At 35.8% G+C, this 27,738-nt stretch overlaps 1 protein-coding gene and 1 long non-coding RNA gene across 5 annotated transcripts in view; one reads left to right on the forward strand and one right to left on the reverse strand.

Annotated features, from left to right (window-relative positions):
- CBLB (Cbl proto-oncogene B) overlaps positions 1-528 on the reverse strand; it is a 211,710-nt gene extending 211,182 nt beyond the window's left edge. Inside the window, exon 1 of one of the 3 annotated variants that reach the window (XM_063703996.1) lies at positions 293-528. Coding sequence is in view for 1 of the 3 variants with exons in the window: in XM_031009427.3 (XP_030865287.1) it covers positions 205-256 (52 nt within the window). In the remaining 2 variants the exon portion in view is untranslated. Of the gene's footprint in view, positions 1-204; positions 257-292 lie in introns of those variants that run through there. The other 2 variants (XM_063703992.1, XM_031009427.3) reach the window with 2 other exon arrangements.
- Positions 52-27,519, forward strand: LOC129532667 (uncharacterized). Of its 2 annotated transcripts, XR_008678506.2 has the most exons (4): positions 52-220; positions 1,904-1,934; positions 23,651-23,692; positions 25,051-25,431. It is a non-coding gene; the product is annotated as an uncharacterized lncRNA (long non-coding RNA). The 2 variants fall into 2 exon arrangements; XR_008678507.2 differs by lacking the exon at positions 1,904-1,934 and having other exon boundaries at positions 104-220; positions 25,051-27,519.
- The last annotated feature ends 219 nt before the right edge of the window (positions 27,520-27,738 follow it).

Here is a 27,738-nt window from a genome sequence, read left to right on the forward strand (position 1 = left end):
TGGACGGGAGGCGCCCGTCCTCCTCGCGTTGCCGCCCCGTCCACGTCCTCCACAGTACACAATGGCCCCAGAGGAAGGCCCGCTCGCAGCACGTCAGAAAGGAATTGGACTCGGAGAGAAATGAGGGGCCTGGACTCTCCCGGGAACGAAAGTGGAAACGGGAAAGGAAATGGACGAAGGGATGCAAGGCACGAAGGAGCTAACCAATAAGGGGTGGCAGGTGGGCGTGAGCGTCGGGACCGGGAGCCAAAGCCATCTGGGGCTGAAAGGCGGGACTTCCTGCTTCGCTTACCTTCCTAGTCTTTTGTTTCATAGCAACAGAGTAGTGGCTGGAAGGGTGTTGCTTCTCCGCTCTGGGCGGGTCCAACGCTGGAGAAATTCATCTCCCTAGGGCTGCCAAACCCTTCTACCCAGGACAGCAGCCAAACAGGTCTATGACGTTGCTTCTTGTTGGCTATCAAAAAGAGCAACAGCCACCGAGCTTCTAAAATGCAGAGTAAATCTCACAGAGAGTAGGCTAGGGGTGACACCTGAATGCCAACTAAAACTTCCCAAGTTTCTGAGTTTCTCTTTTGCTGTTAGTTTTAGAGGGATTGCAGACCAAACATCAGGCTGATGAGAAAGCAGATAGTTGACAACGCTGGCCAAACAGTCTCTGCTAATCATGCCAAAGCAATAAAAGTACCAGATAATGGGAATTGCTGATAAATACCTTGCACCTTTTTACTTAGTGCAAGTTTCTGCCTAAATGACTGAGGAGGAGACAGCTACTGTGTTTTGTCGGAGTCACCTTTACATAGATTTCTATCCATTTAAAAACAACCTTACTGTAGCTGCCATTCTCTACCAGCATTGTTACCTCTTTCTGTGGCTCCCTTCTTTGTGCTCTTAAAAAGACCGACATCTGGCTAGTCTTTAAAGGAGAAAGCTACTGTGCTGGGACTTGTCTTTCAGCAATATCATAGGTTAAACAAATGCCTTCCATTTATTTCAGTTTACTTCAATCCCACCATTCATGCTACCAACAATTGCTCTGGACTTCATACTTTGGAACTTTCTTTCCACTACAGTTGATAGCGTTTATTATACTTTTCAGCTTGGACATCTCAGATGTTCTGATATTTTACAATGGGTTTTTTGTTTTTGATTTTGTTTTTTCAAATCTTGCTCTAACCACGTAACCTGATAAAATGTTTCTCAATGGTTCTAACCACTTTCTAGCAAATAAGAATTTTAATACTGTAATTATTACTATGAAGGATCCTGAGTTGTCCTTTACAGCCTTGAATTTACATGGTTAAGATTTTAATTTGACGAAAACAGAAAAAAAATGTGTCTTTGCAACCAGTCAGGTGATAAAGTGTGATGCAGGAAGTAATTTTGTTTCCTTGTCATTATTTCTGTGCCAGTAATTAAAGGGTAGTTCCTTGTTTTCACATTGCATTTATCTACAAAAGTGCTGGCCTCTCCATATCTCCTCCACCCATCCATATCTCTTTTACTCATAGTCGTAGTAGCTACATTTACTAAGGGGAGACTGTAAAAGAAAAAAACTGTGTTACCTTTAAAATAAATTTTAAAAGAATTAATGTGTAGAAGCATGTAGCAAAACAGTGGCTTAAGGGAATATTATAACTAAGTATATTACTTATATTCATATCTGGATAAATGTAAAATACCCAAAATACATGTTATAGCATGTGCCATTCCTTTTATATGGTGTTTTGCAACTGAAAGAGATGACTTAATGAGAAAATGGCATTGCCTATGGTATCAAGCATATCATGTTGATATAAATTACAAGTTTTGAGGTATATGGTTTGACATATTTTGAAATATACGTATGTGAGATACGGTAGCATCCCTTACCACTTATTTGCCATCTCACTTTCCTTGGTTCTAGTTACCTGTGGACAACCAGGGTTTGAAAATAGGTGAGTATAGTACAAAAAGATATTTTGAGAGAGAGAAAAATACCGCATTTATATAACTTGTATTACAGCATATTGTTATTATTTTATTAATAGTTATTGTTATTAATCTCTTACTGTGACTACTTCATAAACTTATCATAGGTATGTATGTATTGGAATACTCATAGTATATATAGCGTTCAGTATTTTCTGAGATTTCAAGCATGGACTGTGGGTTTGAGCATATCCTGTGTATGAAGGGAACTGCTGTATGTACATATGTACGCATGTGTGTGTGTGTGTGCGTGTGGTCAAGAAATTATAGCTTATCATCAACTAGCTATTTTATCAAGCAATCTGGAATCCAAGTTAAGTTCTGGTGTAGCAGGGTTCCCAGTTGAGCTGAAACTGGGATTCAGTTTGGTTTTCTCTCTTAAACTGATGGAGCAGTAGAAGTCCTCCCTGCCAATTATTAGAAAAAGTAAATGTGCACGGGGAATAAATAACTGCTGGGATAAAACTTCATACCCCGGGTGCCTCCAGTAGAGACACAAGAGATAAAGCACAATGAAAGATGCATGCTTCAGGACTATAAATAAGAACACAAAGAAATGTTTCCATAAGAGACTTTAGGACATAAGCAGTAGTACTTCAAGCTGACAGAGTTGGCTAGAGAAACAGTCACCTCATTTCTATAGAACAAGTCAGTCCCCAGTAGGGTGCAGTTTAAAGTGAATGCAGCATCAGTTAGCAGTGTGGGAAATTGTAACCTAGAAAGAACATGTATATGGCCTTATTACGGGACAGCAGTGTTCTACTGGAAGATCCTGACATGAGACAGAATGGTGGAGCTCCTACATGAAGGATCTTGTAAGCACGAGGATGGCTAGTAAGTGAGTAATGTGAGCAAACCGGTCATAAGGACATGTGAGACCCTTCCCCCAGGTCTCCCAGAAAAGAGGGGGAGACTTCGTGGCAAGAATACTTAAGAAATTATGTAGAGACAGCTGTGAACCCGTGTAATTTGAGCATTACTGTTTGACATTAATATATGTACCAATAGGCTGGTGCCATCTAGAAAAATGCGGCTTAAATTCCAGTCTGTAAACACAAGACATTAAGGAAAAAAAAGACAATTATTTGAGGAAAATATTTAGACTTTTGTCATTTGCTTTAATTTTTCTTTTCTTCTCTTTTTTCCAAATTCACAACTGACCTCTGTGATATTGGACATGAATTGACTAAATAACAAAGCCCCTCCATAACTTATGTAACCCATAATAGCTCAAAAATATTAATTGAATAAATGAATTGACTGTTTAAAAGTATTACATACAAAATATAATGCTGTTCGTGTTTCTGCACAATGGAGAATTCATTTAATTCACAATTCCAAGCAAGATTTTATTTTTACTATTAAGTAGATTTACAGTGACCATCCTAACACAAAAACAGAATACCACAACAGAAATTTCTAATTTCTCATAGAGAACATGGACCCAAATCTCAGGTTAGAGAGAAATAAGAGCAATATTACCTCGTAATATTTGGGCATAACAAGTTGTTCTTTGTTACGTGAAACAGAGTTCCATTCATCATTAACCCATTACATTTAATAGTTGGCATTGAGGGATGCTGATCCAGGGGCTCATCAGATATAACCAGACTCTGAGTCCTAGCTTGGGCTCAACTAGAATGCTAGCTTAACAACAGTATTAACAACAAAAATAACTGACTTAAATAAGATAAATCTCTCACACATAGAAAAAAGGCTGAAAGCAGGAATTATAGGTAGATATGGTGGCTCCACAATTTTCTCAAGGACCCAAGTTCCTATCTTTATTCTGTACCATCCCAGCCTTGCTTCCCACCTTCAGAATCACGTCGTGTTCCAAGATGGCTATTGGCTCTCCAGCCATCACCACTGATTTTAAGGCTAAAAGCTAAGAGGAAAGGCAGGAGGGCAAATGGATCTTCCATCTGAGTTAGTTTCCTTTGACCAATCTTCAGAGAACTCTCACAAGTATCTCTCTTAAACAACTCAAGGCCACAATTTAGTCCCATAGCCAAATTTAGCTGCAAAATCTGGAAGGCAATATGTTTTTTATTATGGGAAGCAATATAAAAATTCTAGTTTGTTTCTAAAGAGAAAGGGATGAATAGATGTTGTAGCAAGAAACTGGCGAGTCCTACCACAATAATACTCTAAAAGTTAAATATATTATTAATAATTCACTTCTTGAAGGAAAAACTGAAGATCCCAATGCAAGTGGTGTAAGATAATGATAATTTTGTATACTCATTTGAAATCCAGAACAATATGTGCATGCACACACACACACACACACACACACACACGTAATCTTAACATCATTCCCTTAGCCATATTTATTAAAAGCTGCAACCATTTCTTTAGTGGGCAGAAACATACATCTGCTATTACTAGACACATATATCCTTTAATGTCTATCATATGTAAGTATATATAGTAAATTATATACAATTCTCATTACAGCATGTGTGCTCAATAATCCTGAACAATCAATATCAGAGCGTACAATGGCAAAATTAAGCAAGAAACGTTCCTAATAGTTTTCCATCCCAAAGTTTACTTCAGATTAAACAGTTACTTATCTGAAGAACAAATGAATGTCTTCACAATCACTTCTTTGTGATTTTCTTTCCCAGACAGTTGATTCCCAAGTCAATTCTTTTCCACACAATGATTTATTTGGTAGTTGTTCTCTGTAATAAAGAGGATTTATACCAAAGCATTAAATATTGCTACTTGTAAACTTGGAGTAAACCTACTATTTCGTCTCAGTTCTATATTTTTTTCATGCCCCTCTCATGTTTCCTGTGTTTCCCTAAGAAGCCATGATTCAAAAAAAATGGACAATTTTCTTTTCCCTCAAGATTTTTGTGAAGAATGTAAAGTTAGAATTTGTTATAACAGTGTCTCTACAGTCCTCATGCATTTTGATTAATACCAAATAAATACAACACTGAATTTTTATTTTTATTTTTTAATTAACAATATAAAATTCAGAAATTTTAAGGCTGAAGGGGATCTTGGTACTGATCACACCACTCAGTTTGCCAGATGGGGAAATTGGCAAATTTATCCAGGGTGATTGAACCCTAAAAGGTGTAGGTAATAAACCTAAATTCATGGATTATTTTATAGTGTAAAAACCATGTAATTACATGAAAAGTAACCGCTAATCAGAATAAAATTAACATAGACCAGTTATATGTTCATTTTTCTACTCAAGAAGGCAAATTAAGATCCAAAACAAATATAGAAATCAGAAGAAAATGACCTACAGAAGTAACTCTAACAATGCCAGTAGAGATCTAATATATTGCAAATCTACAGAAAGTCTTCCCTATTGGTTTTCAAGTTCCTACTCTCAGTATAAAGGAAATGATCTTTTTCTATTTTAATTATCTTGTTTGTTTTAGGGGACAAAACTTATTAGGCACCTATCTTTATGTTATCAGCTAAAATTTCTGATTTCTTATTCACTCATCTATTTAATATGCCTTTTTTAAAGTACCTAATATATTCCAAGCATTATGCTGGACATCAGGATGTACAAAGATGATTATGAACCAGTCATTGTTTCCAAAGAGAAAGGAACATAAAGAGATTATTATAAACTCAAGTGGTAAAAGCAGTAATTTCTATAGGCAGAGGTCATTATGAGAACTGAGGAAAGGCACTCAACCCAGCTTGGAGAAAGTAATTACTAAACCAAGACATATACGATAAATAGGATTAATAGTTAATCACAGGAGGATCATTCTAGTCAGAGGAGAGCTCATGAACAAGGCCATAAAAGAAAGAAAGCTGTGTATGAAGAGAGAATAAGAGGCCAGGTGTGGTGGCTCACGCCTGTAATCCCAGCACTTTGGGAGACTGAGGTGGGTGGATCACCTGAGGTCAGGAGTTCAAGACCAGCCTGGCCAACATGGCAAGACCCCGTCTCTACTAAAAATACAAAAATTAGCTGAGCGTGATGGTGGGTACCTGTAATCCCAGCTATTCGGGAGGCTGAGGCAGGAGTATCGCTTGAACTCGGTGGGTGAAGTTTGCAGTAAGCCGAGATCACACCATTGCACTCCAGCCTGGATGACAAGAGTGAAACTGTGTCTCAAAAAAAAAAAAAGAAGAAGAGAGAATAGGAAAAAAGTCCATTTTGTGGGAAGCAGAGAACAGTAAACAAAAGGCAAAAAGTGGCAAGTGATGCATAAGTTAAAATATGGCTTCATGTGCCCAATTAAAGAGCTAGGATTTGATTTTTTTTTTTTCAAGGGAAGATACTGAAGGATTTTAAGCCAGGGGAGAGTGTATATAATAGAAACAGAAGAGGCAAGGGAGATGATTTTGTAACATTTCTATTTGAGAATGTTTACCCTAATGGCCGGGTTGATAATGGATCGGAGGGGGTAGGACTGAAGGCAGAGTGGCCATATATAGGAGATACCCATTAAGTGACGATGAGGACCTGAAATGGGGCAGAGGTAAAAAATAAGTGACATCTGAGAAAAGTGGTTTCCATTCCTCTCTGCACATTAGAAAAACAAATTCTAGGGTCTTACTCCCAGAAATTCTGTTTTAATTGATCTAACATTTTTAAAGATCTCCAGGTGATTCTAGTTAGCAAGGGAGGCTGAGAACCACTGATTAGTTAATTTAGTGGTCTTTGATAATTACAGAAATATGAGCTGTGCAAAAGATGGAGGAGTCAAGAATAACTGCCAGTGTGCTAGTTTTAATTACTGGGTGAGAGCCTCAACAACTGGCATAAAGAATATTATAGAACAATCTATTTCAGGGAAAGAAAGAATGAACTTAATTTTGAAAATGGAAAATTTAAGACATCTATGGAATAAGCAGATGTTTATCAGATGATCGAATATAAATGATCACACGTTTGGCAACACTGACAATTGAGTAATACCTGAGAGTTATTAAACCATAAAAGGAGATTACATAGGATAAGAAGAGCACTGAGATGATAATTGAACCCTGAGGAACAACATTCAGAGAATAACAGAAGAAAAAGATATTATAGACAAACAAAGGACAAAATAGATAATCACAAAACAAAAGTTGAGATTTCCATGTTTCTATGGAGTGAGCAACAGTTTCAATACAGGAAAGAGTTCCAATTTATTTTAAAAATTGCAGGCCAAGCAGAGTGGCTCATGACTATAGTCCCAGCACTCTGAGAGGCTGAGGCAAGAGGATCCCTTGAAGCCAAGAGTTTGAGACCAGCCTGGGCAACATAGTGAGACCTCACCTTTACAAAAAATACAAAAATATCTGGGCATGATGATGCTCACCTGTAGACCCAGCTACCTGGGGGACTGAGGCTGGAGGATCACTTGAGCACAGGAGTTCAAGGCTGCAGTGAGCTAGGATGCTGCCAGTGGACTCCAGCCTGGGTGATAAAGTGAAACCCTGACTCAAAAAATAATTTTTTTTTTTGCAAAACATTCATAGGCTATAACAACTGGAGATGAGAAGAGAAACATGAGAAATGTGGATAAGAGAATTTAAATAGTACCTGTACATAAATGCAGGTTATGTGGGGAAAGAAGAGAGCAAAATCTTGGAATGAGAAATTTAAAGAGTGTATATGTTGAGAGATAATTTTAAAAGGAAGAGTTTAAGGGCACGTCACCCTATGAGAATGGAAAAAAGGAGACCTCTGCTATAAAAAGAGCAGTACACAGATATACAGTCATGCACCCCAGAACAACATTTCAGTCAATGACATACCACATATATGACTGTGGTCCCATGAAATTATAATACCATATTTTTATTGTACCTTTTCTATCTTTAGAAATACAAATCTGACCAAGCCCATCTGACCAGGCCTTCTTTACTTAACCAATTTCAAGTTTCTATGACTCTATGCTCTTTAATGTCAGAGCTCACCCACACTGTACACATTGTACCCAGATTGTGTTATGTTTTTTTTCCAGGCAAGTTCCTGTTCTCTCTCAGTCTTCTTTCCTCCAACTGACTGCTGAAAAATTATGACAAATTTTCTCACACTGACAGTTATATGAGCTTAATATGTTATTTTTTCCCAAATAGTTACCTTTTATGCAGGAATAACAGGATGTCTTCATTTGGTAGTGTTTTATGCCAGTGTCATGCTTGGGTAGGATTGATGATTTTGATTATGTGCACCCCCACACAGTCAAACACCTCCCCAACAGGAAGTCATTTAGTCTACTTATGTACCGTTTTTTTTTTTCTGTCATGTCTTGTTTTTGTTTTTATTTTGCTTGCTGGTTACAAGAAAACCTCAATCTCCAACAGAAAAAGAGAAAATGAAGGAGGCTTCATGTTGCTATTTAATCTTTGGTATTAAGGAATAAACAGATGTACATTTTAAATATAATTTCATGACCAGCAGGCAAGGACAAGAGGCAGGGTGAGGTCAGGAGATATGTGTAGATTATACCCTCTATATAATACAAAGGAGTATTCATATGAGTAATACCAATAAAATATAGATCAAAGCCTTTCTTACTACCTAAGGTGAACTGAATATAAAGAAAAATGAATTTGAAAATAAAAGGCAGCATTTTAGAAGGCAGTCTTGGGAAAGGGACTGGGGTGATGAAACAGTTGATTTCCTACACTTCTCCATTCCCTATGCCTGCTCTCTAAATGACCTATTTTTAATGCTTCATCTTATTCTCACAAGTCTCAAGAATATTGTGAAGAAGGCAATCAAAATTGCAAACATTGATTTTTAAAAAATATATATATACATAGAAGGATAAATGACGGAATTGTTTGTGTTGAATGTCAACAGCAGAGAAAGAAAGACCTAACTACCTAGTTAGTCAGTTTCCTAAAGGAACCTGACTTAGAAAAAGAGGTTTATAAAAATTTGGGGGGAAAATAGCCACTTCATTTCTTCCTAGTTACCAAATATCTTGACAGTCTTTTCTTTTTCAGTTACAAATAAGTCTGCCAAAAAGAAAAGCAAAATTGTTTACCTACCTACCCTACAACTCTCTTTTCTTTTTCTCAAGTTCTTCCTTACTTGGTTTTTAAAGCATGAAACAATCCTCCCATTGCATCAACATATACAAAGAATAGCCAGGGAGTCTTTGCTCTGGGTCAGATGCAAGATAATTCTTGCATGAAATTAGCTATTTCTTGGCAGAGCTAAAAATAACAAACTGTTTGAGATTTTACCATGGCTCATCCAACTTTGAAACAAGCTTCTCTTCCAAATTCCTTGTGGATAGCTTGTCCTCTGCCTCTTCAACCTTGAAGTACCTGATGGAAGCATTTTCTTTCATAGGTGAATGCTTCCTTTCCAAATTCACAGAGAATTGCCACATGTTTTCTCAGGGTCTAATGTTGTAGGAAGTAAGTGTTATTGTAGAATTGTGATTACATATGCACAATTAAACCATATTATTTGTAAAAAAAAAAAAAAAGAACAGGGATATATTATAAATCTGGAGCTTCTTCAAACACACTGTAAATTGAGTGCTACCAGCTTATTCAACACATATGTACATAAATATGTAACTACAGTGCTTACAATAAACTAAGACAAAAATGGATGTTTAACTTGGGCAAGAGAGGTAAGGAAGTACACCAGAGAGAAAGTATGCTAGACCTTCCAGGATACTGAGTGAAGGAAATTGAAGTTCAGAGATGGGAGTTAAAATTGGGGGATGAAGTGCACACAAATAATCAAGTCTTGATGTCCCTAGGAAAGAACGGTATCAGCCCCCATACCAGAAAGGTCACAGTGAGAATGACAAAATTCAATACATAATAAAAATTAAGTTATGGGAATTTTTTAATTTTTTAATTGGGAGTTTGTACCAATTCTGTAGTCAAAGGAAATTTTAAAAAGGGAAAGAGGTAAAAGGTAAAATAAAATTATGATTTAAGGGATGTATTATTGGTATGGTAGAGTATCTAAGAAAATATAGAAATGAGGATACTGGTAGCAAGGGCTCTTGTTAGCAGGCTATCTACCTGGTTTGGGTTTGAGCAGATTAGGATCTGGGAAAATGTGGCAGCTCCAGCAATGAAAAGAAGTTAAAAATAATGAATATTAGACATACGTTTTAAAGAAAAAGGATCACGACTTTGATTTTAATTAAATATGATTTAGAAAAGAAGTAAAAAGGAACATTTATTTATAAATATACGTAGATATAGATATATACTTTTATCAAAGATATGTATATGACATACATATCTTACTTAAAAAAAATAGGGAAGTCAAGAAGGGGAATAGAATTGGGGTTATATCACAATTCCTAACAATATCTGGTTAAATAATCATTGGTTTGATAGATGGGGAAATAGCTTAGGATAGAGTAAAATCTCTGGGTTACGAAGATTCAATGCTTCAATTCCAAATACAACCCCGCTTTGTGATATAACGACCTTTGCTTAAACACAAAGAGAGTATTCTGTTCCCACTTAGGTACTTCTCTTTATGGGAAGAAAGCTGTTCCTTACAAGCAGCCGAAATCTATGTACTTAGACATGTCTCAGTGACCTCAATTCTCCCAATTGGGGCCATAAAGAGAAATGCAATGTGCGTTTTGGTAGAAAAGTCTTTACAGTATATTAACAAGACAACATAAAGTTTCCTGTACCTTCTATTATTTAGGATAAATAGTCTAAGTTTTTTAAACTGGTCTTCAAATTATTTGCTTTCTATTTCTTCACTTTCTGGTATTTCTCTCTTAAAATATAATGTTCATGTATGAATACTCTTGCAGACACTGTCTCATTACCAAGCATATTTAGACTTGTTCATTTTACACATAATAAATTTATTAAGACAGCCTTTTCTACCACCGATGTGGTCTGTCAGGTCATTGTTTTGTTTAAGCTCGAGTCTATTTCATCCAAAATACTACTTAGTTAATTTTTTTGCCCATCTTTTTGATTGCCTAAATAAAGTTATTAATTATAACTTTCTCATAACCCATCAGTTAAAACATGCACACACATATATATACACACATATATACACACACACACACACACACACACAAACTCTAGTGATCAATAGGACCGTTTACCATAGTAGCAGACCCAAATCCAAGAAAGTCTGTCAAGTCTACTTTAAAGGATCTCTTCACTAGAATCAAAGGAAGAGTCTTCAAGTCCACTTCAGATAATTTCTCTTACTGATTCAACATTTATGTAACAGAAGCCACCAGATGACATTTAGCTAATGCCTGAAATGGATAAGCTTATGAAGAATGGCTCAACATTTTTTGGCGATGTCATCAAAGGTTAAGCTTCAATAAGAAATAGAAATTCAAGAGAAGTCATTTTATAATAAACTCATATACAACATATAATTGAAGAGACATGCTGAATCAGTATTTGATGAAAATATTCTTATGCTTGTATAATTTAGATGTGTGTCCTTTCATACATAGCAGATTCTAATATGTAATTCTTAACTAAATAAAGAAGCTTATCACTGTGGAAACAAAAATGTTTACTTGAAGTCTGAAATGAACTCAACTGGGTGGAATTTATCTCAGAGGCCTCAGTGATGCTTGTATCATAAAATGTACATTAAAAATAGAAAAAGAATTAAATATAATAATCAAAGCACAATGTGTGAAAATAAGTACTCAGTAAATGCTACCTTGATCCAAATAGTGAAAAATTGCGGGGGCAGGAAGAGATGCTGAGAGTAATGGAAACTTTTACAACAGTATAAATTTGATTAATAACCTGACACATTAAAAAAAAAAAAGCTGGTTCAGACTAAGCCAGAAAAGGTACAAATAGAACTTGAAATCATAACTTTTGATAAAGCAGAAAAGACACAGCAGTAGTAAAAATGAATTATGCAGTGACTAAAGTTAACTGTAGAGGGTGGTGGTCGTGTATTTCAGTGGCGCCCACTCTGTTCATAGCCACAAACCAGATTTGTTACAGTTTCTGATTTAAGACATTACAGGTGTGGAGACTGTGGTAGGTAGAATCAGAATATTTATAGGCCCTAGAAGTGGACACTTTAAAAATTCCAGAGAGTGCTAAAATTTCATTACTTTTTTCTTTAAGGTAGTCCCAGAAAACAGTGGATTACTTTCCTTCTGGTAATAAAAATGGTAGCAGTGTCAGTAATTTCAGAAAGGAAAAATTAGCACCAAGATTATTGCTGCTACATTTACAGTTAGATAGAGAAGTCAGATTTTTCATTCTGATTCCATTAAAATGAGGAATAATTGAAAATTCTCTTTCCTCCCCCACACAATGGAAGACTCGTATTTCTAATAATCTTCACTCACAATTTTCAAAAGGAAAAAAATTATAATAAAATGGCAACAGTGATTATACCAGTAGTCATACTAACTTATTTTTCATAAGCTTAAAGGTGTATTCGCAACTTAGAGATACAAAAGGAATTTTATAAACACTTAGGTTGAAGACCAATTTGTCAAGTCAGAACCCAAGGGGGAACAAACGTAGGAAAAAGGGTAAATGGGATAATATACTTTAAAGACTAGAGAGAGAAAGGCAACTGAAACCATTAGATGAATGTTGTCCTAAAATTCTTCTTTGTCCATTCACCAAACTATGAAAATAAAGGGGAGAGAAAAAAGAAGAGAGTGACCTTAAATTTTTAAAAAATAGTTAAATTATTTACTTGTCAATGTTGACATTTTGAAAAGATCAACAATTTTGGTTGCAACTATGTTTTCTCAGAAAACTGAACATCTTTGTCTAGTAATGGGAGGAAAAGCCTTTAAAATCCTTTGAAAGTTAAACAGCTAAACTAATGATTTAATTTTAAATCAAGGTATGTTATTATTAAATATTCATTTTCCATTTTATTTAATAAATATTTATTAAGCATCTTTTATGTGCGGATGGAGATACGCTGGTATACACAGATAAACAAGTCAAAGTGTTGTACTAGAAATTCTGGGAGTTCAAATGGTAAAAACTCAATTCAAACCATTTTAAGTAAAATGAAGGAAGGAGCCGGGTCTGGGGGAGTTGTGCTGTTATCCCCAGGCCCCACTGAGTTTCCAGATGCTCACACAACTATTATGTTGTTTCAGCATTGGTCCTATTTGTAAGCAGTATCCTCCCCCAGTTGGTAGCACGTTAGACACTGGCAGTTCAAGGCGTTCATCATTCTCACAGCTTATTATCCCTGTGAAAGTAGTCCCCTACTCCACAGTTTAAAGAAATTCTTGGCGGGGCGCGGTGGCTCACGCCTGTAATCTCAGCACTTTGGAAGGTCGAGGGGGGCGGATCACGAGTTGAGGAGATGGAGCCCATCCTGGCTAACACGGTGAAACCTCGTCTCTAATAAAAATACAAAAAATCAGCCGGGCGTAGTGGCGGGCGCCTGTAGTCCCAGCTACTCGGCAGGCTGAGGCAGGAGAATGGCGTGACACGGTAGGCGTAGCTTGCAGTGAGCGAAGATCGCGCCACCGCACTCCAGCCTGGGGGACAGAGTGAGACTCTGTCTCAAAAAAAAAAAAAAAAAAAAAAATCTTAAGAAAAATTGATTAGCCTGGCTTGTATCATTAATTGATACCCCAAACAGTTACTGGAGCCATAAGATTGAAGATCTGATTACGGAATGAGGATGAAGTGAGGAGATAGTTCCTCAAAGAGGTGCTAACTAGACAAAAACCAAGCATCCACCTCAGGTATTTCATGGCCACAAGAGCTCTGTATGTAAGATGAATAAGATCTGAGTTTAGTCCTCACTCCGCTGATTACTAGTTTTGACCAGCCACCCAATCTCATTAACTCTCAGTTTCTTGTAAAGTAGGAACATAAATAGTTGCTCTGGAAAGACAATGGGGTATTCTATTCATCGAATGACAATTCCAGGACAACACACTTGCCTAGTTTTATTTCTTTCTCACCAGACACCACTTCTTGTTGTCTTCTGCTGCATCCTCCTCTCCTAGTTAATTTCTCAGTGGGGAACCAACTAGTCCTCTGGTCTGCTCTTCTCCACCTGCAACATCTCTTTAAATGACCGCATTCTCTCTCATAGCCTTAAATACCATCCGAATATTTAATTTCAACTCTGACTTCTCCCTGCCACTCCAGAATCTTATATCTCTGTATCTACTTGATATTTCTACATGAATATTTAATAAACCCAAAACAGAACTTCTGATATTATAAACCCTCAAGCCCGTTTCCTCCCGCACATATTTATTTCGAAAATCTAGGGGTTACTCTTGATTCTGTTTCTTTCTTTACCTTTCATTTCTACCTTACTGACAAGTCATGTAAATTCTACTTCTAAAACTTAACCCAAACTCATTCCCTCTCTCCGTCTTCACTAATAGTCCAGCTCAAGAAATTATTGTCTGTTGACTATTAACCTCCTAAATTATCTCTCCTGCCTTCCTATATTCTATTCTCAGCGGAACAGCCAGAATATTCCAGTTAAAACGTAACTTAGGTCACAACACACAAAACTTTCAAATCCCATTCAGCTTCCTATCTCACTTGGAGTAAAGATCTTCATCTCTAGCATTACCTACAAAGCCCTGCATGGTCTGGCACACATTATCTTTCCTACCTCATCTCCTGACCATTCCTATTTCTCAACCACATTAGCTCATTCTTGCCTTAGGGGTTTCTTTCCAGCCTCTCCTTTTCCTGCTCTTCCCTGTCTCTTCTTCTCAGGCCTGATTCTTTCTAGTAGCTATCAGTTTAAATGTCTAGTAGCTATCATCTTTGCAAAATGTTGTTTTCCAATTAATCAAAAATGGCCACCCAATCTCACTCTATTACAGGAGTCTGGAAACTTTTCCTGCAAGTACTAGATAGCAAATATTTTTAGGCTTTGCAGGCCATATGTTCTCTATCACAGCTAATTGACCTTGGTGCTGCAGCAGAAAAGCATTCATAGACAATATATAAGTAAATGTGTTGCTGTGTTCTGATAAAACTTTATTTGCAAAAATAAGCCAGCATAGTTTGCCAATCCTTGTTCAATAACATCAAACTGTATTGATCCTCTGCTTAGCTGAATCTTATTTGTGTACTGTGCTTTTGTTTATTAGAATTTAAACTCCACTGGAGCAGCAGCAACCTTGCTTATCTCAATCATTATTTTGTTTCCAACACCTATTACCTGGAGCATAAAGGGAAATACTTATTGAATGAATGAGTGGATAAATGAATGAATAAAACTAGTATGTAAAATCCAAAACAGAAAAAATGCAAACACCATCTCAGAGAGCTTACCTAATATTTCATTATGATAAGAAAGATTAGAAAATTGTTACTATTAGTAGGTGATTTTACTATTTAAAGGCTTGCCTTTATTCTTTAGGTACAATTATACCATATAATGATAGAAAGTGAAAAGGGAAAATTAAATTGTGATTATACTGTATATATTTTACAAATTCTACTCATTTTTGCTTTCCATTAAGATACTTCTCTTGCCAGTGCTTCTCAGCCTGCAGTGATTTTGCCCCCAAGGGAACGTTTGGCAATGTCTGAAGACATTTTTGATTATCGCTTCTTGTAGGAGTTAGGGTACTGTTAGAATCTAGAAGATAGGGGCCAGGGATGTTGCTAAATGTCCTGCAGTGCACAGGACAAACCCCCACAACAAGGAATTACCCTGTCTAAAATGTCAGTAGTGCAGAGGTTAAGAAACTCTGTCTTAGGCTTGTTTCTCATGAAGATAGATTTTGGTTGTTTTTAGGGAAATTCTTACGGAATTTCTGGATGCTACCTTAGGCTGTGGACTAATGTTGAAAATTTCTGAGAAAGTAAGTTGCATTTCTTAAAGACCATAACTTTTATTTGAGATACAAAGCCATTCTGAAGGGTTCACTTCACATGGGGGAAGAGACAAGCCTTATTGTCACATTCATATTCCAAGAACATTCGGCCAATCCGATAAACTCTTTAAAGGAGTCAGACTTCAGACTGCATGTTCGTTAAGTGCCTACCACATTTCATAATATTCATTGGCCAAATGACAATAATGACAGTAAATTTGAGCTGACATCCTATTGCAGCAACAAAACAGGAAGGGAAGGAAGGAGCATTCCAAGGGCAAGAACAATACAGCAAATATCCTTTTATAGTTATCATGTAAGCCCAGTGACTTTGTTGTTACATTGCTGATACTGTCTATTGTTGAGTTAACCTGGCTGCATGCCACAATATCTCAATAAGTTAAATGCAGACAAATAATAGCTGTAATTTCTTGACACTTGATGCTAGAGATAATTTTTCTCTTGTTTCTATTTTTCATAGATCTTAATAGAATATATCAAGAATCTGTTTATCTAAATACAGACCTATTATTGAGGATAATAAAGAGTACTTTCATAACCATTTACCTCATACTTACCTAACACAGCAGGAGAACAGGTGCGTGTGTATGTGTGTCTGTGAGTGTGTGTGTGTGTTGAAGTTTTGAAGGGAGGGAGTCTAGACAACCAAAGTCAATGTTTGTACATCTTGATGCTGTTCATATCATTAAATATATAAAAGGGATTATACATGAACAATATGGGTAATTAGGTCTTCATGAAACTCCATTGAGCTTTATTGTTCAGTTTATTCTACTCCCAACCTCTGTGATTGTTTCTTCCCTGCCAATCTTTTGGGAATGTCTTCCTTCTATTTTCTTATGTTGGATAGTTCTTAAAGTTCTGTCTTTGGTCTCCCTCATCTCATTCTGTATTCTGCTTTAGGATTTCATTTGCTCTAATGGCTTCAACTACCACTTCTGTGCCAACGACTTTCAGGTCTTTATCTCCACCTTTCCCCAACCTCAGAAATAGCTATTCTTCATTTTTAATAGCTATGGGTATATCTACTTGGAAATTGCAAATTATCTTATTGGCTTAAATTGTGTATGTCTAAAACTCAGCTGATAGTTTCCTCTTTTTATGTGGACCTTTTCCACTGATGCTAATATCATTTATCCCATTGGGTAATACAAAAACATAGAAATTACCCTGGCCCTTACTTCTCTCTAATGCATATCATATCTTAAAACCCTACCCTTTTTCCTCTGAAATATTCTTAAACAGGTTCACTTCTCCCCTGTTTCTCACTACCACACAGTCTATATTACCACTTTGTCTTCTGATTATGGTACTTTCATGCTTAAAAATTTTCAGTGTCATCCTCTTGCTCCTGGCTTAACACAAACTATAAGGCTGTACATGATTTAGCTTTCTTTCCCCTCTTCTGGGATTGCACCTCCTCTCCCCTTGCTCTCTGCTCCAGCAACATGGCCATCTTTCCACGTCTTAGACAACCATCTTCTTTCTACTCTCCATCAGATTCTGTAGTGGGTTTGTTGTTGTTGTTGCTGTTGTTGTTTGTTTGTTTGTTTGTTTTTGAGGCAGAGTCTGGCTCTGTCACCCAGGCTGGAGTGCAGTCATGCAATCTCGGTGCACTGCAACCTCCGCCTCCCAGATTCAAACTATTCTCATGCCTCAGCCTCCCGAGTAACTGCAATTACAGAAGTGCGCCAACCATGCCCAGGGTTTCACAATGTTTGCCAGGCTGGTCTTGAACTCCTGGCCTCAAGTGATCCACCTGCCTCGGCCTCCCAAAGTGCTGGGATTACAGGCCTGAGCCACCACGCCTGGCCCTGTCATGGTTGTAGCGGCATACACATGACCTCTGTTTTAGAAGGCCTTTTGCTGCCGTCTTCTTCTATTTGACTCCCTCTACTTACTCTTCAGATTTCAGTTTAAGAGTCACTTTAGTGGGTGAAACAATCTCCCTAGAAGCACTAGAAGCACTTTTTCTCTGGTCTCAAGTGCTTGTCACATTTGTTACTTTCATGTTTATGTTTCTTTGTATTGTCAAGCATCAAAGGTGTCTTCGTCAATGAACTGTAATCTGTTTGCACTCAGCATTTCATCCCCAGCATTTAGCATAGCTTCTGGCACATAATAGAATATCAATAAGTATTTCTTAAAAGTATAAGTAAAAATTACTCATCATTTCAACTTATCAGTCCACCCCCAAAATTCTTACATTTCTGATTTCTCCAGTTCTGATAGCATTAGCATCATCTCCCAAACGCCAGTCCCAAATTTTCAGATTTACTTGGCTTCTGTCTCTCTCCCTTGGTATCACCCCTGATTGTTTGCCAGGTGCCATGGATTCTGCCTCTAGAGCATATCGTCCTATAAACTTTCTCAATGCCATTACTGCTCTTTCCTGGTGCAGGGAGGTGCTCCCCATCCTGTCCCTGCGCTATTACAAAATCACCCACCTGGATTCCACATATAATCTCTTCTTGTATCAATCTTTCTTTTTGTCTTCCAAAAATAATGTTCTTGTTGCTCCTATCATCAAGATGATTTTAGGGTACCAACTGTGTGTCTATTCAATACAGTATCCAGCATTTAGGTTCTCTATGATCTTGATTCGATGAACGTTTACCCAATTATTTCTAAACATTCTCTTTTTACAGATTATATTCCAATCAAACTGAAATATTTTGTGTGCTCAATACACGCCTTGCATTTACCACTTCTAGGACTTTCTCTGTACAACTTCTTCCCTATGGATTCCTGTCCTTCAAGCACAAATTCTACTTCCTCCATGGTCTTTTCTGATTCTTTCAGACAGACATAGCTCCCTCAAATGAAACACTATAAAACTTTTCACCATATAGTAGCTTGAGTTCATGCCTTATTTCCTTTTCTGGACTATTTTCTTGCAATCCAGGATTCTTTCTTATTTATCATTGTGTAGACTGCAGTGTTTCACACCAGGAATTTGGACACAAATGATGTTCAAGAGATAGTTACATTAATTGCTTCATTTATTTCTTTATTTTTCCTATGTACATTTAGTCTATGAGTGATAAATACTTTCTTATGTATTTTATATTCTTTCAGTTTTTCCATATATTTTTTGAAAAGGGAGCCAAGAAATAACATTTTATGAAGCATGTCTCTTTTGCCTTTTAAGTGTTTCAGGCTGGGCACTGGGGCTCACGCTGATAAATCTCAGCACTTTTAGAGGCTGAGACAGGAGGTTTGCTTGAGGCCAGGAGTTCCAGACCAGCCTGGCCAGCAGAGTGAGACCCCGTCTATGCAAAAGAATTTTAAAAAAGAAGAGTACTTCATTTTTCCCCCAAATCAACAAAGTCATAAGAGTAGGATTTTTAAAGTATTTTGGGGGAACAGTGAGCATAAATACTTGTTAAAATGTACACTTTTTTATACTCAAAGATGACATGGAATTCATAAACTGGTAAAAGACTGGAAAAAGATAAAATTTATCTAATTAGTAGCACATATGATAGCATGAATATAATAGCCCTGGAAAACTTTAAGTGGTTTTTACTACAACAGTTATATTCCTACTGTTCCTTGAGGGCATTAAACATCGCTGTTACTGACATTTTAAGCCAGGACAACTCACTATAGTATTCAGTTCCGTGCTAGTCAACCTAGAAACTGTAATTTTGAATTGCTAACAATATAGATGTTTTCCTCTTTTCTGAAAAGCATACTAACCTTAAATGAAAACATAGTATTTTTAACAATTATACCTATGCTTTACCAAATGCCTTGCACAAATTTTTTGGTGAGACTCGTCTATATTTTAAAGTAGCCTTTATTTTCCATTTTAAATATTCTTTCTGCATAAACCATATAAGCATTACATTTTTTTCCTACACAGATTTTTTTACCTTAAATGTCTTTTAAATACTTCATTGCTCCAAGCCATATGCACACACCCATATTTCAGTGTGATTAGTAAAGTGCACACAGTATAAAAGAGTTATAGATTAAAAGGAGAATGTAAAAGTATAGAGTATAAAGTTTAAATACCATCTGTAAAGAATCTACACATATAAAAATCATGTTGGTAAAACCACAAACCAACCAATGCCTGGAAATCTTTCCTTTTCAAATTTCAAGGCTTTTCCAAACAGAGTTTTAAAACACTTAAGGCCTTTCTGTGAAGTAAATTTAATGTGCATATGTGCATACATGGAAGTGCTTAAAAATAAAATAATCCCATCTGTGGACCATTTTAAAATTTAACTCTTGTGGTCATAGGACCTAGAGTGAATGTCATCTTTCAAAATTGAGGTGTGCTAAGGAGACAAGCTATTATCTCTTAAGATACCTTGGTATGTGGCAAAGGATAGTTATTCACTTAAAATGAAATTACAATAAAGAAATCCTATTCTTTATGTTAACATAAACATTGCATTTGTGTTAACATAAGTTAAACATATATTTGTTAATTTATTCTCCCTTAAGTGAAGGAACCATGATAACAATAATGAGATAAAAAGCATTATTTAAAACATTGACGATCAGTAAAATGTTGATGAAAAGACTCTATTTTAGTAATGGCTGAATTGAGTTACTGGAATATCTTATTCTTTAATAATTGCAGCAGTGATAATTATTACTATTATTGTTATTTCTATATTTGGCAGCATTTTATACTTTCTATGTTTTAGTTTATGAAATTTATGGAAGTTATTTTGTGGTATACAAGTTTGCCTTGAGTATGACAGGTAACTCACATTTTGAACTTAACGTGTGACTATTTAATAGATACCATGCATTATGTAAAGTATTTTACTTGTATTTTCTCAGTTAATTCTTCAATTCTTACAACGCCTCTATGTGGTAGGTATTGTTATCTCAATCTAAAGAATTGGTGTTTAGAAAATTAAGTACTTTGCCCAAATCACATATCTGCTAAGGAGCAGACTCGGATTCAGACACAGGCCTGATTCCAGAGCCCATCCTTTTAATTTCTCACAATACAAACTTCCTAAACGGGGACATTCTGAGCTAAGACTGTCACAACATTTAATCCTAACAACAATGACATGATGCAGAAAATGCTGCCTGTGACTTAAACATTAAAATTGCAACACAGATAAATTAACTTGTAAGTGTCATTAACCTCAGCTAATGATTTTAAATTGAGGTCTATCTAAATTTAGAGCCCGTGCTGTTTCACTATTCCGGTCCAATTGGACTTTCAGCAAGCATGGAAGTGATCTTTCTCTTTGGCTCTCCGATGAGATTGTCACTAGCCACATGTGACTATTGAACACTTGAAAGGTGGCTAATGCTACTGAGGAACTGCATCCTAAATTCTATTGAATTAAAATACAAATTTAAATGATACATATGGCTAATGGCTGCCAAACTGGACTGCACAGCCATCACTGAACTCTCTTATTCTGACCTTATAAGCAACATATAAAGAGAACTTTATGAAAAATTGTTAAATGAGTTCACTTATTAAATTAACTCAATTTTAAATAAATTGTATTATTCTTCATAAGTTAATCCTTTAATTCATTATAAACCAGAATTTCCAAGTAAAGTAACCCAGTGATTTATAATGCAGAACTCAAAAATTTTTCATTTGAAATTGTTGCTATAATTTTTTTCCAGTTGCTTTACTTCTCTTTAACTTCCTGTCAAATTACCTAAAAATAAAAATTAAAAAATCAAACATTTAAAAATCATATTTGGAAAATATTTCTGCATACATCCTTGACAGCCTCCCCCTTTCGCTTTCTGTATCTAGAAAATGTGAACTCAGCATCTAATCTTTCTCTTTAAATCTGTTTTGTAGTTTCCTGGTTATGTTATGACATTCACAGATCAGTAAATCCCAATTTGGAGGAATAGGTGTCAGAAATGAGACAGTTAAGTCAAGATGGGATTGAGCTTAATGTCACAGTTCCTAGTCTGGGCAAACAACCCCAAGGCACAAACCTTTTACTTTTTCACTCTTTCAGTAACATGAGAAAACAACCCCAATCTTACAAAATTAAATGTTTCCCCAGGCTAAGGTCTGCAGCAAAAGTTATTGGCAGGCAAGCTGCCTCAGTACAGCTTAAACTGCTTCTTAAGATGGAGGATTCTGAGGCAACCTCTTGTTCCATTACCTCTCCCAGCAGCCCTCCAACCCCCGCCCACACCCTTACCACACACATACACATTATAGGACCTCAGGCTACTTCTAAATGTTATTTACATTTTAGGATTAGTCTTAGAATTGTCTAGGATAATATCTGGTCTTCTGAGAATCATCAGATAAAACAACTTATCTTTAGCTTGTAGACTTGATACAGATCCTCCTTATGCTACTCTGTCTCTTCTTATCCTATTCTGCCTTTAGAATCCAGACAGTATGCTCAAAGTCAAATGATTAAGAAAAGCTATTGATCTATACTAATGTATACTCATACCTGCTGAACAGTTTTTATCACACGTATTTCCCTGATTTTTCTTAGAATCCAGGAATGTCAATGTAAAGTTTGATTCAAATGTAAAATCACTCAAAGTAGTATTAACTCATTTTTCTTCATGGTTCAAAAACCAAGCACTTTCCTCCCTAACATAATCATTTCCTTTAGGTTTGTTTTTGTTTTTGTTTTTTTCCCCGTTTCCATTTTAAGATTAAGCAAAACTTTCACACTGTAGCTCATATATCAGCAGGATGGAAATGATTTAGAAATTATTAGCCACATTTCTGGTCATGTACCTCTCTGGACTTCATGTGAATTTTATTATTAAATTAGATGTATTAGATGTAAACTTTATTGGTTTTCTGTTAGTGCCTGAATTGTAACTGTGTCTCTTGTATGCTGTGGCCTTGATCAAGTTGTTTTAATTCTCTTGTATTTGATTTTTAATCTGAAAAATGGTAATAGATGGGACTACTGTGAAGATTATATGAGATAATCCATGTACTTAACATAAAGCTTGACATATTAGAAACGCTTAACGAATGATGTTAGTATCTTTCTATTGTTGTCCATGTAAATAGATGTAGGAGAATTGACTAAGTATTCATTTTGGTCTACATGTAGAGCCGTTTACAGTAATGGATGTTGAGTCTAAACCAGGGAGAATTTAAATTTACTGAAATGAGCAAGTTTGAAATGTTCTCTTAGTTCTGTAGTATTCTAATCCAAGGTAATAAAGAATATCAAATATTACTTATATGTGAAAATGGCTGAGAGCATCTATAAAGTGTCACGCACGTCCGAGTGAAGAGACCACCAAACAGGCTTTGTGTGAGCAACAGGGCTGTTTATTTCACCTGGGTGCAGGTGGGCTGAGTCCGAAAAGAGAGTCAGCAAAGGGTGGTGGGATTATCATTAGTTCTTATAGGTTTGGGGATAGGTGGTAGAATTAGGAGCAATGTTTTGAGGGCAGGGGGTGGATCTCACATAGTACATTTTGAAGGGTTGGGGAGATTACAAAGAACCTTCTTAAGGGTGGGGGAGATTACAAAGTACATTGATCAGTTAGAGTGGGGCAGAAACAAATCACCATGGTGGAATGTCATCAGTTAAGGCTATTTTCACTTCTTTTGTGGATCTTCGGTTGCTTCAGGCCATCTGGATGTATACGTGGAGACACAGGGGATATGATGGCTTAGCTTGGGCTCAGAGGCCTGACACAAAGAATCAAATCTGAAGACAGGATGCTAATGCCTGAAAACATAGTTTTTTCCCATTTTTAAAGAATATTCAAACATAAATCAGAAATCATAACACTGATATTTCCTAAGGTTTTACCTGGAGTGAGTTAATACCAATTTGTATATTTTTAAGCCAGAAATAATGCTCAATGTATAGACCAAAAAAGGAAGTACTACTTTTTATTGATCAAATAAATTCTGCTTTCTTATTTTCTTTATTTTGTATTTGCTCAAGGAAAGCTACTTGAAGACTAAATAAAGAACAGAGTTGGGAGAGGTAAAGTACCAACTTCTTGACCACATGTGAGGAGTTCTTAGACTGGCCCTCCTGTGTGTATAGTTAGTTCTCAATTCACCACCATAATAAGGCCTGCTTTGGCATCATCTCTAAACTCAGAGATGATCTCAAAATTATATCTTCTTCTTTTTTTTTTTTTTTTTTTTTTTTTGACTGTCACCCAGGCTGGAGTGCAGTGGCGCAATCTCAGCTCACTGCAAGCTCTGCCTTCCAGGTTCAAGTGATTCTCCTGCCTCAGCCTCCTGAGTAGCTGGGACTACAGGCGTCCACCACCATGCCCAACTAATTTTTTTGTACTTTTTGTAGAGACAGGGTTTCACTGTGTTAGCCAGGATGGTCTCACTCTCCTACCTCGTGATCTGCCTGCCTTGGCCTCCCAAAGTGCTGGGATTACAGGTGTGAGCCACTACGCCCAGCCTAAATTATATCTTCTTTATATGCTTCAGCTACATCTTCAACCAGTATTGTTTTCTAGCTTTTCACAGTAAAATTTATGCTTTCATCTTTTGAAAATACAGTCATAATGGTTCTATAAAATTTAAGACTGACTTGTTTATTCTTATTTCCTGAAATAAAGCAGAAAGAAAGCAGTTTAAAAATATATCAAAATAAAAATGTAATTATAAAAGGATAGTATTTATTATTTCTGTTTTAATACTGATTTACTATGTTGTGAGCATTTGGACACATAGTGTATGTCAGCAATCACAAGTTATTCAAAACACAGTCAAAAATAAATAACACAGCAAAACATTTTGATAAGACTTGAAAATATGATTGAAAGCAATAAAATGCATTTCAAGACTAACATAATAACTTATTCAAAAAATCAAAATTAAATTTTCGCTGGATCAGAACTTTTAATGGATCAAAGTCCTATCTGAGTTATCTTTTATAGGAAAGTTTTAAAATGGCAATAAACCTATTTTTGCAAAGCATATGCTATATTAAGTGGCAACTTTGTAGTATATTTGAGAATATCTGAAAGATGTCAAGAGAATAAATTATTGTCACTCAGGAAAGTTTGGCTGCATGCTTTTGTCTTAACTTTAAAAGTAAAATTTAAAAGAAATTGTCAAAATGTTAGATGTGGTTCTCAAGAATTGAAATAGGACACTACTAGTGTAATGTTTTGTTCCTTAGGGAACTCTGGTTTTCATTTGAGCCAATAAGGTATCCAGCTAAAAACAGACCCCCTTGCAGCTACAAGTGGCTATGTGACCCAGTACTAGACAGTGGGATGCAGGAGGAAGGCCTAGGCCATTTAATTAAAAAACGTAAAACTTGCTAAGACAAAGCACTTTTGCCATTTGCATTTTCTACTGCTTTCTGTCTAGAACACAGGATCAAGCTTGCAACCATGAATATGAAAGACTATATGTTTAAGATGGTGGGAGCAGAAAAACAGGAGCCTGGGGAATTGACAACATCATGAATATGCTGCACCATTCTGGACCACTGCAGTCAGATAACTCCTTATATGAGAAAAATGGGTAACCTACTGGATTAAGCACCTATAGGTCGTGTTCTCTGTTGAATGTAACCAAAAACAAACCTAATTAATTCAAAACTCTGTAGAATTACAAGTATTAGGAACCTTGATATTTGATTATTTGGTTAAGACCAATAAAAGAATGAAAGATGATAATATGTACAAATGGAAAAGAAAAATAATATGTGTGTGTTCTCTTAAACATCTTCCAGTACAAGTTATAACTTCAGCAATTTTGAAAATTTTTAGTGATTCTAAAATAATGTGTTTTTAATGACCAAAAGCAGGCTGCTAATTCATCAAGTAAATAGTAAACTTGTTCCTACTTTGCTCAAATATGAAGCTGACTGATAGAAATCATCAAAGTCCTTGGGTTAAAATTGTTCAAATTAGAAGTATTGGTGTATAAAGAAAATTGACTTTTTACTAGGTTTGGTAATTATCCCTTCACATGATAGAAACATATGATACAGCAATTGAATTTTTAGTGTTTGTGTTACAAGCAGTATTTGAAAACATTTACTAATCAACAAATTTATATATGAAAAAAGCGGGATTGAATATAAAAAGGAAAATTAATTATTGTTTCATGATACATCCAACATTACTTTTTAAAATAAAATATTTATTCTGTGATCTATATTTAAATACACACTACCTTTTGATATTATATGTAAGTGAAAATTATCATTTCTAATGAAAAATTAGAGTGAGATTCAATTTCTACCATAAGAAAGTCCTTTCATAAAAAATATTCTGGAACATTTCCTGTGCCTGTTTCCTCATGTATAATATAGTTACAAGAACATTTCTTAGCCCATAGAGTTGTTGAATTATATATATTAAGCACATCAAATAATATAATATCTTTCTTAAAGTAAGCAAATATTAATAAAAGATTATTATCATTGTTAGGGAGGTAGATATGATGATATAGCCACCAAAATTTACATTTTCCTTCTGTAATATTGAGTTTTTGCTGGGAAGTGGCTTCCTAGCCTGGGACTGTAAACTACTCTTGCAACACAATGGGTTGTGTGATTAGTTGTTGCTTGTGGAATGTGAGTGGCAGTGGTATACACGGTATCACTTCTGGGCAAATGTATTTACAAAGTATGTAGATGTACCTTCCCTATGCTCTTTTCTCCCATTTGTCAAATATATGTGGAGGAGCTCCAAGACCTTATGAGATGAAGCGACAAAAGGAAAGAACCCTAGGTCCTTGAATCACCATATATTGGAAAGTCACTTACACAGGGATGATTAACACCAGAATCAGAGTGTGACATAAGTAAGACACAAAATTCTATGATGTGAAAAAACTACAATGTAAATGTTAACTTGTTATTTGTTAGTCAATTGTCTAAATGTTTTATAAGTGATTTAATAAAATTCATATCATATTTATCAGCTACATGAAGAGCAAAATTCTAATTTTTCTTTTTTTTCTTTTTTTTTTTTGAGACAGAGTCTCACTCTGTCACCCAGGCTGGAGTGCAGTGGTGCAATCTTGGCTCACTGCAACCTCTGCCTCCCAGGTTCAAGCAATTCTCCTGCCTCAGCCTCCCAAGTAGCTGGAAATACAGGCACGTGCCACCACCCCAGCTAATTTTTTTGTATTTTTAGTAGAGACGGGATTTCACCATGTTGGCCAGGGTGATCTCGATCTTCTGACCTCATGATCCATCTGCCTCAGCCTCCCAAAGTGCTGGGGTTACAGGCGTGAGCCACCGCACCTGGCCAAAATTCTAATTTTTCTATGGGTTTCTTATGACATTCTGATATATATATATTTTCTAAATACATCTTAAAGTAAATTTTAAGCTCATTACATTATTTCATCTATATTTGAAAATTTTATGTTCTATGAAGTTCTCTTATCAAACCCAATTAATTTCTGTGGGTTTGAAACTTAATTATTGAAGCCAGAAAATACATTACAGAAGCTATTATAATTCAAGATATATTTTTTGCACAAGATGGTCATAATGAATATTTACAATTAAAAGGAGTATGTTCTAGTAATTGATATTCTACTAATTTTTCCAGAGGTCAGTATTCTGTTAATGTAAGTTGAACCATCTTTCAATTGACATTTGCCTGAAGTCATATTGTCTGTGATTTTAGTTACGATATTATGACCAGAAACAATAGCTATTTTATTCATACAAATGCTTATAATTTGATTTTAAAAATTCTGTAACCCTATTATTAAAAGCAAGATGGATACAATTTAAACCGTAGAAGTTGTGCTGGTATCAAGTATCTCAGTTTCCCTACCATTTAAAAAATAAAAGTAAAGAAATATTTAATCTGATATATTTTATGATATACTTAGATCCTTGAATGCAAGGGTACATATATGTATACACTTCATACATATACACATAAATATGTCCACAGATATATTGTTTAATCTTCTATTTGACCCCTATACAGAGTATGCTTATAGAGATTATATAGTTTATTTGCCCAATTAAACCTTATTTATATACTTTTCCCTTTTCAAAACTAGCTCTGGACTCATATATGA

The sequence above is a fragment of the Gorilla gorilla genome, chromosome 2, assembly GCF_029281585.2.
Source record: "Gorilla gorilla gorilla isolate KB3781 chromosome 2, NHGRI_mGorGor1-v2.1_pri, whole genome shotgun sequence".
In the NCBI taxonomy this organism is placed as follows: domain Eukaryota; kingdom Metazoa; phylum Chordata; class Mammalia; order Primates; family Hominidae; genus Gorilla; species Gorilla gorilla.